Source organism: Adiantum capillus-veneris, chromosome 4, assembly GCF_014529385.1.
Source record: "Adiantum capillus-veneris isolate H3 chromosome 4, ASM1452938v2, whole genome shotgun sequence".
Lineage (NCBI taxonomy): Eukaryota > Viridiplantae > Streptophyta > Polypodiopsida > Polypodiales > Pteridaceae > Adiantum > Adiantum capillus-veneris.
In genome coordinates this window covers 168,649,461-168,661,155 of record NC_140934.1, presented here as the reverse complement: position 1 = coordinate 168,661,155, position 11,695 = coordinate 168,649,461, and the positions used below count along the sequence as shown (strand labels likewise).

General features: G+C 41.9%; 1 protein-coding gene across 1 annotated transcript in view; it reads left to right on the top strand.

Moving 5' to 3' along the window:
* Positions 1-2,054: 2,054 nt before the first annotated feature.
* The window catches only part of ADCL (D-aminoacid aminotransferase-like PLP-dependent enzymes superfamily protein), a 52,293-nt gene continuing 42,652 nt past the window's right edge, over positions 2,055-11,695 (top strand). Inside the window, exons 1-2 of the mRNA XM_086511410.1 lie at positions 2,055-2,295; positions 2,364-2,422. Of these exons, the coding sequence (XP_086367536.1) occupies positions 2,148-2,295; positions 2,364-2,422 (207 nt within the window). The 5' untranslated portion in view covers positions 2,055-2,147. The remainder of the gene's footprint in view (positions 2,296-2,363; positions 2,423-11,695) is intronic.

Sequence of the window (11,695 nt, the reverse complement as noted above, 5' to 3'; positions counted from 1 at the left end):
TAACAACAAAAACACAAACTGAGAGAGTATAAAGAGTGAGCAGATATGCACACCTCCACAACCAAAGTGCTACGCATGCATGTGATAGAGGTAGGGAGGTAGAGAAGAGAGGAGAAGAATGACACAAGAAATAAGTACAACTTCCCCTCATTGAGAGGTGAGTCTCTTCCTTCTGCATGTATTTTATTTATAGATGAAGAGTCAAGCTAAAAATAGCTATAATTCACGTTGGGTGAAAATAGGAATTGACCAGACACTATATTTACAATTGACATATAACTACTATAATATTAATAATTTCTTCGCATCGATGCTCAAAGCCATCCCCAAGTGTCATGAACCTAGCCACTTAGTACTATGCTAGACAACAATACCATATCATGTGATCATAACAATTATATCAATCTTCCATGCACCATTAATAAAACCAAATCCAAATAAACAACACAAAACATCAAAATATCCATTTCCATTTTAGCATGTGTAAGAGAGAGTCCTTCCTTAGATTAGTGCTGTGTCTCACTGTCCCAAAACTATCAAGTGTCCTTGTAATTGATGATAGGGATTGCCTAATTTGTTTTTCTTTGTTTACAAGCAAAGAGAGCAAGCTTTCATGCAAATAGAAAGGAAAATCAATTACTTTGTTGAGGGTTCCAATATAGTAGGGTTTTCATCTTCCATATGATAAGCTTGCATTTATGAATACATTACTTTGTGTGGTGGTTAGGTACAGAAATTAAGCTTTGCTGATGTAATTGTAAATCAAGATCAGCATTCAAGAAATCATACAAAAAACATGCATTTAATGCTTGCAAGTGCGTTATAGCATCAATACTAGTGACAATCCAAGAAGCGTAGCTCATTTGGTGAGACCTTTGTGATGTAACCCCAAGGTTGAGGGTTCGAGGCTCACGAATTGCATTCTCTTGGGTGTATTCTCCTTCCCCATAATTGAGGTGGTTCCCACGGTTGCCCCTCGAGGGTGTAATGTACAATTGTAAATACATGATATGTGTATAGTTTCTCCCTACTACCTCATTGCGCTCAATGGTTAAAAAAATGCTAGTGACAACTCAATTAACTCTATTAATAATACTTACTCAACATATGCAATAAATTTCTTTACTAGCCACTTCACACAACTGATTAATACGAGCCACTACACACAACTGATTAGTACGAGCTCATGCTCGCATAACATTGAATTAGTGAAGGTATCGGACTACTTACCTTATTTTACTTGTCCAAGTCTCTCTTGGGATTACCACGTTGTCACTTTGTCCTATACACGAGTACCAGCTCATGCTCACATAACATTGAAGTAGTGAAGATATTAAACTACTTACTTTTTTTTAATTGTCCAAGTCTCTCTCGAAAACACATTTGGCTTAGTGACCCCGTTGTTAGTTTTTCCTCTTTATGGAGGGTGAGCCATAATTGTGTGATAATCAACTAGAACTTGTTGCATATACTACACTTCTTCTTTCCGTTTTGAAGTGGCACCATAACGACCTTGTACCAAATCAGTAAATCCTCAACACTTTCTTGTTCATACAATTCATGTGCATTTAAACTTTTCCTAGATGGAATATAAGCCATTCACTTTAAGGTTTTTTTTAGCAGCTACCTTAAATGCAACAGAGATAGGTAAACTACTACTAATGGCTGATGCATAGTTAAGGGAAGATGCACTTTGGGACATGCTCTTGATTCACTCAATGCTAATGCATAAAACAATCCTTTGTGGACTGATTTGGTTTGGATGGTTCAATGGCTGTCATCACTGCAAATGGCCAACATTGTGTTAACGCACACGACCATAGGGTCACAAATTCCGATGTTCTATTGTCACAGATATATTGCATGTCAAAGTGTCAAAATCCTAACCTTTGGGTGTCCATTGGGATGATACTCTTGAAAAATTGTAATTATGGCCTAGAGCATGGATTTGTCAACACCTCCCTCTTCTATCATAACTTAATTATTTGCAGGCCAAAACAGTTTTTTTAAGATGGAATTTTTTGATTAGCACGCTGTGCCTTGGCGCGCTCTCTCTCTCTCTCTCTCTCTCTCTCTCTCGCGTCGGCCCCCCCCCCGCGCGCGCACACACACACACACACACACACACACACACACACACAAAAGAAATGGCAGGAATGTCGCATCTTGAGTTCACTAAATTTTCAGCTTCCAGCTGGTCCTCTCACAGGGCAGGTTGCAACAAGGCTTATGGCCCTGTTGGCGTTCCATGCTCTCCCAAATACGCGAGTTGCTGCAGCAGCAGAGGCTCTTTTGGTACGACAATATTTGCTGGCTTTAGATTTGGATTTTCACTCTCTTAAAGCTTCTTGCTTGCTTTGCAGAGACTTCTGCAGCTGCGGGTATGGAGCAACATTCCATTCCTGTACTTTCGACAGAGGAGGTGATTGTTTTATTTATGTTAAGCATCAGGCTGCATGGTGATGGAACTAAGACAAGTGCTGCATATGCAATATGTAACAATGGCAAAATCATGAGAAGTGACCATAGCTGTCTTGATTCAGATATCTGTACACCCACTTTTAGAAATGTACACAATTTACACATGTTTCTTCATACATCTGGTAGTAAGAATGTGGCTGCGGATGCTCTTTCTAGATGGCCGAGGGTGATACTTTAGTATATCACCAAGAATTGGAATCACTCCTAGAGATGTATCCAGATGACTCCAAGTTCTCCTTTACTTGGGCAAGGTTACAAAATTGAGAATGTGTATCCCTACTCCATTTGGCATGGTTATCTTTACCACCACCAAGCACATGCTTCTCTTTAAGAGAATCATCGAGGTATTTTGCCCACGACTTTAGCTTTAGAACGCTACTTCTTTTGGTCAAACCTAAAGTCAAACATTGATAACATGCAAGGGAATGCTTGGTTTGTCAAAAAGTGAAATACAATTGGCACAAGAAACTTGGGCTACTTCAACCCTTGCTCAACCATGGGAGAGTATTGCCATGGATTTTATTATGGATCTCCTTAAGATTCAGACTAGGAATGATGCAATTTAGACTATTGTGGATAGATTTAGTAAGCAAGCTCATTTTATTCCCGTCAAGAAGACCATCCAATCAGATCATATGGCTTTTATTTTTGTGGCTCAGACTTTTAAACATCATGGGATGCCAAAGTCCATTGTGAATGATAGAGATCCTCTCATAACAATACATTTTTGACGTGCTTTGTTTGACAACCTTGATACAAAGTTAAATTTTCTTTTGCTTATTATCCTCAAATGGATCGATTGACTCTATAGTGTCAATCTACAGTGTTAGATATGTTGAAATCTTATGTGTCAGACAATCAAACTGATTGGGAAAGGTAGTTACCTCTTGTAGAGTAAGTGTATAATAGTACCATACATTCTTCTACGGAGTAAGCTCCTTTTGAGGTTCTTTATGGTAGGCCTTTACTTCATCGATCCTTCTAACTAAGATTAAGGTTGTTTGAGATTTGGACACTGAAGAGACTAACTTTGCACTCTTAGGAAAAGCCTAAGAAAGCTGTAGATAGGCACAGGAGAAATTTAGACTTGTAACTGGTTCAATTGGCCTTACTCAAGTTCGAGAAGGCAAGATTAAAGAAGCAAGCTACTCATAAGGGAAAGGTGGTTTAACTTTCCAACTGTTACTATGGCCATTGAAGATAATTAACAAAGTGAATCATGCCACATGCTGATTAGAGCTACTGCCTAATTAGAGAATTCATGATGCTTTCCATATTAGTTTACTCCCATTATATGTTGGATCACCAAGCTAGCCTATTGTTGAGGAACCTCCTAAGGTCGAGGAAATAGAAGAGATACTTAACAAGAGCAAATTATTTATCATAAGGAGCGGCCACTTCAGTTTGGAAAGATTACATGGAAATTTAGTGAAGTTTAAGAATCACTCCACTGTGGATGCTCAATGGATGACTGAGCAAGAGTTAGCACCTTATCTAAAGATTTTGGATGGTTAATACACTATAGTTGAGAACAATTGTTTAGAAGCCAGAGAAATGTTGCTAAATTGACTATTTTTTATTTTTAAAAGTAATTTTAAATTAGAAATACATACATTTGTGCATATTAGAACTGTTAAATTAGAAATGTAGATCTATGAAAATGAATATTTCTAGTTAAATAATATCACGAGCCATCAAGAATGGAAATCTTTGATGCGTCATTTGATGGGTGACAGAGCATCGGTAAGAAGTTGTTCCGTAAGTTCGGTAGATAATAGATTGAGTTAATGGAAATTTATTATACTTCACATGATGGGTGACTTGAGTATCAATAAGAAAATATTTCCTATTCTGAGTAAAAATCCGGAATGAGGATGAGTTTCGCATAAGACGCAAGCACTTCAATGAAGATAGGTGAGAAATGCAGTTGATTTTTGAAAAATCGAGTTGTTTTTTGAGTGTTTCTCGGAAAAGTAGATATTTTTTTGTAAAGAGGTCTATGTGGACATTGCATCTGTGTATGCGAATATTGTGAATACATTTGGGGATGCTTGGAATGTGTGTGCATAAGGTTTTTAACCTTAAAAATTCACATTTTATAAGGTTTTGTAAATATTTTCAAAAGGTTGAAAATTCAACTACTTTATCTACTTAAAGTATGCAAAAACCAGGTAGTCCCACTTCTTGCTATTCTTGGCACAAAAAAAGATCTCTCTCTCTATCTCTCCTAAAAGTATGGCCAAATATTAGACGGTCCCACTTCTTGCTATTCTTGGCACAAAAAACGATCTCTCTCTCTCTCTCTCTCTCTCTCTCTCTCTCTCTCTCTCTACTTGCAAAAAGCAAGCCATCCTCAAAGCTGACACTAGGAAAGATGGTGACCCCTTTTCTTGGCAAAAAGGGATTTGTCCTTGTCTCTCTATTCTTGTTGGTTTCATCAGTCTATGAAATCACCACAAGTGTCCCAGTTCTGGATCAATTTGCAAGGCTTCTCTGCTGCGAGAGTACGTGGAGATTCTACAAAGACGGTCCGACGGTGGTGCAACCAAAAAGTGTCTATGCCAGAAAGCGTGAAAAACAGTATCAAAGGTGCTTATAGATGTGTGCCCGAATGTTAAAGCATATGTGAAGATCTAGTGCTAACGAAAAAGTTCGTGATGTGTATGACTTATGCAACTATGTGAATCAACATAGAGATTCGATGCTTTGGAGAAGGTTATTTATGTGGAAAACTTCTTAGGACATGAAGAGCAAGTGGAGGAGTGAAGATCCTGTGGTTAGTGATAAAAAAAGAAAGTGGATGTATGGCTTAGCTTTCTTGCATGAGGACAACCGAAAAGTCCTATTTTGTAAAATTTTTACAAAATGCGTTTTTTCTTAAAACAGCCCTCTATAGTGAAGGAAAACGCCGATTCAGATGTTTTTGCGTCTCATGCACGTAGGCTAATTCGGCACTGTTTGGAAGATATTTCAGTTTTTGTAAACTGATGCTTTTTTAGGCTACGGGAAGGACAGAGAAGGGGACAGAGCTATGAAAGAGCCTTCCTGTGTATGCTCCACCATAGCTAATCACTTGTTGGAAAAGAAGAAAGCTTCGATTGCATTGTCTCTGGTGTTGTCTCCCCCATCCCTTCTTCTATTCTCTTCTCTTGTGCAAAGGTCTTGGTGTGTGTAGGCTGTCTGTAAGCCCCCCGAACCAATTGGTATGTGTGCAAAGAGGGAGAAGAGAGGTATTGTGTGTGGTTGAGAATCAAAAAGAGATTGTGATGGTTGAGATGTAATAAGCTTTGCTTTTATGTGTGATTGTGGGCTTGGGTTTGTGTAGCCGAGTGTTTGCAGTAAAGTTTTGTCGTTTGGTGTGTTTCTTCGAGTGGATCGGGATGGTGTGATTCCATCTGAGCTATAGAGAGGCGTGTGTGTTTGTTATCGGGTTTGTTTCCCTTTCCCCCCTTCCAACGGTTTCTCGCGACAAGTTTGCACTCGAAGGTTGCTTTCCATGCTAAAAGCTAGAGATTATATTTTGTACATGAGTTCCACACAGTTTGCTACTGTGTCTGTGTTTTGCAGGTATTCTATCCTCGAGATCTGAGCAAGGAGGCTTTGGCGTGTGCTCGAGGGATTCCGGAAAATGATATACTAGACGGCTTGCTAGCCCAAAATAGCAGTTCCCTAAATTTTAGGAAATGCTTCCATTGGACTCTCATTGGTCATCTGATCATCTTTCACCACTGGGAACACGTCCATAAATGCAATGTAGCCCAGTTCTCGGGTGATTTTCTCGAGGTGACCCCACCTTCTCACTGTGCCTCTATGGAGTTAATTTCCTAATATCCACCAACTTATTAAGTGCGGCGAGGGGACCTAGATGACTTTGAACTGAGCCTAGACACTCTTTTACTACTGGAATTTCAGTGCCGACCAACTTCCCATTTGTGGGTGAGACTATTGTTTCACACTGGCCGTACAATGTCTGGCCATTTGCAACTTCAAAAAGAGGGTCCCAAAAATTAAACAAAAATCATCGGAAAGAAACCAACAATTCAAGTTAGCAATTGCCACGTCCTCGTGACATACCGCCCTCTTAAAATCGCAAACGTCCTCGATTGCGTGCCATATATACATGCCATAATGATTTAGTGTGGTAAGCACCCTTTTATCATCGCATGTATCCGTAAGAAAGACTGTCAAAACATGTGTACAAATGACTTAACGAGACCTTCATACTTTTGTCAAACAATGTACATTGCTATTGCACTGAATCCATGAGTACATTTGATGTGCTAGTTTTATCATTACCCCTCCTTTGTAGACGTTGGGTTGGGGTATACGTAGGCGGTAACCCAAAGGCCTCAAGGTAAAGCTGCAATACATTTGGTGACTCTGACAGTTCATACTCATCCATCCACTTTGCATCCATAGGTGGATAGTTCTTGAACTTCACCAAATAGCATCTTGCAACCTCTCCCTTAACTTTTACGTGTGCAAGAGGCTCTTGCCTCTACAAAGGAGCATAATTCCACAACACTGTAGCGTACTACCCACGACCAAGTAAGCTCAAATTTCAAGATGATTTACCAATGCGTCAAAGAATCGTGCCACCTGGCATATCCACATCACTCCCGCAAGAGATTTAGAGGCCAGTCTACCACTGTGAGACCTCTCCCTATCTCATCTTGGTTCATACCTGCAAACCCTAAAAACACAACAAAAAATCAGCCCTAATTTGACCAATTTTTGGCAGGGCGAACGCTGAAAAGGTTATGTAGGAACATGGGGAATTTCTTGTCTGTCCTTCGAAGAGGAACCCTCTTCCATTATACCCTTCCCTTTGTTTTCCATAGTGTAATCCCGCGTTCCTGTACTCTGGGTCTTCACCAAACCAACCGAGGCTCACTTCTTGAAGGAAAAAGTGATTCTATCCCGGGAATGGAACCATGAAACTGACCCGTAGGGCGCGGTGGACTTTGGCTTTCACCCGAAACTTTACTTTAAGCTTTAACACAGAGAGAAACTTTGCAGAAGGAACCTGTGACGGGAATTCACACCACACAGCTCGGAAGCTAGAATGCTCCGAGCAGACGTCGACAACCTGTAGGCCCCAAAAACTGGCGCCCCTTTCGTATTTCTTTATTTTTGTTATACCTTAGAAAAACCTGTAAACTTCTACAAGCTATCCCACTTTTATCGGGCTGAAATTCCTCTACTCTAACTCGATTTTCGGTAGCATAATCACAGTAGAAGTCTCCACGGACAAAATCCCAAGTAAACATTGACTTTCCACGCCCTTTAGAGCACTTTGCAAAACCTGGCAAGAAATTTACAGCACGCTGAAATCTTTGTTTTTGACTTCCAATTTGCGCCAAAACACCTCTTCGGTGATTCCCTAACTTTCTCGAAGCTCATGGGACCTGTAGGCATCAAAACTAGTCAGAACCAAAACCTACAAAAAATTACAGCAAGCTGTAATTCTTTGTTTTGCACTCCGATTCGCGCGTCGATTACTTTTCTGGGTAGCCCTCGAGCTCTCGCACCTATAGGGTCACTTGCCCCTTGAACTAGACGAGATTCCTCGTAGGAAATCTCTCTGAACTGTCCTGTACAAGCACCCAAGGCCTTCCCGAGGCTCCCCTGGCGATATTTTGTCGTTTAGGTGCGAAACCCTATACCTGCAGGAAAACACAGCAAGCTGTAATTTTCTGTTTCGCAATCACGTCTACACGTGTCTCAGAGGCTCCCGCATGCAATGGGACAGTTCCCTTTCAAATTGGACGAGTTTTAACTTTTCATGCCAGAAAACTCTCCGTCTTTGCATTCCTACGTGATAGAACTGTGCATCCCTGAAGAGGATTAGCAATTAGCTAATCCGGTTCCTGCACATAAGGCTCTTGCCTTGGCAAACGTGCATAAAACCCCCAGAACTGTACATGGTCAACTGAGAAGCCCAACTAGAGGGGCATTACCATATGTGCAAAGGGGAGAGAGGGATGCGCGAGAGTAAAATCGTCGCGCTACGTAGAGCAAGGGAGAAGGCAAGCTTTCCATTAAAGCTGTGAGCACTTGCACCCACTACTCACACACACTGTAGCACTTCTGAACTGAAATCAGTCCCCTCTCTTGAAATGGGCGCCCCCTCTTGCTGATGCTTCTGGCAAATGCATCTGTGAACAAATAGATGCAAAAGGTAAAGAGTTCCATGGCTGCCAAAACCTGCGTATCGCTGAAAACGCAGTAAAACAGCCCTATAAACACGCATCTAATGCCTTCCAATGCTGAAAATGAGCTCCTTGGTCCTAGATAAAGTCATGGGAAGCTAAAAAATGCAAAGAAATGGCTGAAAATCAGAGTTATCAACCTTCAAAACTGCTCCAAAAAGTCAGTTACGAGTTCTGTTCTCCCAGACTTGGTAAATTGACCAAAAGGTGCCACTTGGTACTCATGCATGTAATTTCCCCGCATTTGGCTTCCCGCTTGAAAATCTCTCAACTAGTGTATCAATTGACTTTGCAATAGAGTAATAAAATATTCCCCTTGTCATTTTGAAGCTAATGTTGCGAATAGATTTTGTGGCCCAAAATAGCAGCTCTCTAAATTTTAGGAAATGCTTCCATTGGACTCTCATTGGTCATCAGACTATCTTTCACCACTGGGACCACGTCCAAAAATGCAATGTAGCCCAGTTCTCGGGTGATTTTCTCTGGGTGACCCCACCTTGTCACTGTGCCTCGATGGAGTTAATTTCCTAGTAGGCCAAATGATCACGCTTTCCACAATTGTAACAACGGTTCTTGGTCCTCTTTCCGGAATCCGAAGCAGCAAGCGCTTCCCCTCCTTTCTCAGAAATCTGAATTTTGCCTCGAGTTATCAACACGTCTTCGTCCTCAATGAGAAAAGACGCGAAATCACCAAATTCCAGCTTTTCCTTCGTGACTTGTAGCTGAAGTGTCCTAGACACCGTTTCATACTCCTTAGGCAACTTCGTGAGAACCAGAGCAGCTAACTGATTACTCGTCAGTGCACTTTTCATAGCCGATAGTTGATCATGAATAACTTTAGCCTTCATAAGAAATGATTGCATGGAACTTCCTCGTGCAAACTGTATGTCAAATAACTGTCCAAGAAGGGTAACTGCTTGCATCATAGAATCCCGATCAAACATTCCTACGAGCTTGAACCACATATCGTTGGCAGTCTTCAAAGTCTGAATGGCTGGAGAAAGCTCCTTTGTAAGAGATTCCGCAATGGCCTACATTTCCTTCGCATTAGCCGCATCCCAATCGACACACGATTTGAGATATTCGTCATTTTGAAGATAGGTGTACCTGTTGTTAGGATCCCTCGTGGGACGGGGCTCCGAGCCGTCAACAATATCCCATAAGCCTTTCCATGAGAACAAGAGTCGCATGATCAAATTCCAATGAGCGTGGTTATTGCCGTTCAATTTGTCGCTGGCGCTCGAGAAAGGGGGGGCCATGATGAAGCTCCAAGATTTGGAACTCTAGGAATCCTTTTCGCACTCCAAGGGTGGCCGCATAAACCGTGCCGAAAAATAAACTCCAAGCCGTTCCACTCCTTTGCACAGAGAGCTCCACATGAAGTGGGCTCCGCAAAACTCTGTTATCCCTCTCTGAAGCTCCAATCTGCTCGCCTTTGCAAAGGCTCGGCAAGGCCCTTTATGAGCTTCACGCTCCTTGCTCCCAAATTCCTGCTCCTCCTTCTGTGCTTTGTCGACTAATGGCCACCTCGCTGCCCCTTAGTATCCACCACCGTCAACAAACAACGTTTTAAAATGCAAATGAGATGGGGGAGGTGGGTCGCTAAACGAGGTCACTGTCCCAAGAGGCAATTGGAGGCTGCGTTTTGAGATGCTGCAGGGAGGGGAAACGCCAAAGACAAGGTAGTCTTCTCCTCTCAAGGCCGCTCTTCTTCCACCAAGGCTCTTTAACGAAGCTCCACCAAGGGCTCTGATACCATGTCAAAGTCGACGATGCGGAAGCGTAGAGACCAGGGGAGAGAGAGAGAGAGAGAGAGAGAGAGAGAGAGAGAGAGAGAGAGAGAGAGAGAGAGAGTCTCTTGAACCAATCAACCTTGGCAATGAAATTGAATGTGTATACAATGGATTATGTAGCAACCTTAGTAAATTGCCTTACTCAGACTTTGACAAATAACTAAAATAAATACCTAAACGCCAAAATAAATAATGGGATCACATTGGGCAGTTCACTTGAGATGCCAAAACTCTAACACCTTGGAGGGGGGTTTGGGACTTCATCTGGTCTCTCTTCTCTCTCTCTCTCTCTCTCTCTCTCTCTCACAGCACCTTCACTCACAATTCTCATTCTCTTGTTTTGGTCTATTGCACAATCCCTCATAAAGTGAAAGGGGGCTCTCTCTCCCCTTGTCGAAGGAACCTTGGGTACGAACTGAGCACTCATCTTGAGCATACACCATCATTCACTTTCGCTGACATTACATTGGTATCAAAGCTCTTTGGCAGTGTTCGGTATCATCGCTCAAGGAAAGAATCATAAAGAACGACATTTTTTTTTTGGTGCTTGTTGTGATTGTGTCACAAAATGGTGACGTGGCAGCATATCCTGGACGCACACACTGACACGTGGCAGGTTGACGTGGCCACAATACGGATTCCCGGATTTTGCGGGGCAAAATCCGTTGACATGCTGACGTGGTAGGCGCACGGATAGCAGTACGGATTTTCGCTTTTTACGTTGACACAACCGTATGGAATTCCTGGATTTGCTCTGAGATGCTTTTGGGGCTTGAATGCTTTATTTTCTAAAGCTTTTGGGTCCAATGCTTTTGAGTAAGAAGCTTTTGATTTTGGGGCTGTGCATTTTGGGCATCCCTTGTAACAATAAATAAGTGGGTAGGGCGTCACTTCTTAGAGCATCTGGACGCAGAGTCTTAAAGTGAGCACCTACCCACTCTCTTTTACTTTGAACACAGATTAATACAAAAAGAAATACTGAAAGGGGCGCTAGTCTTTGGGGCCAATATCTCTAGGCACGGAACTACGCCGGGCCGAGTCGACTCAATTGTGAAATTGTGATGTTTTGAAGTGAATCTCTCCTGTGTCGTGGTAGAATCTTGACTTGGGGTGTCCCATGTTTGTTACACTGGTATCAGAGCACAAAAAGATTCTTCTTCTACGGAGGATCCGATCCTTTTTGCAGCGCACAACTTTTGGGAAAGAATC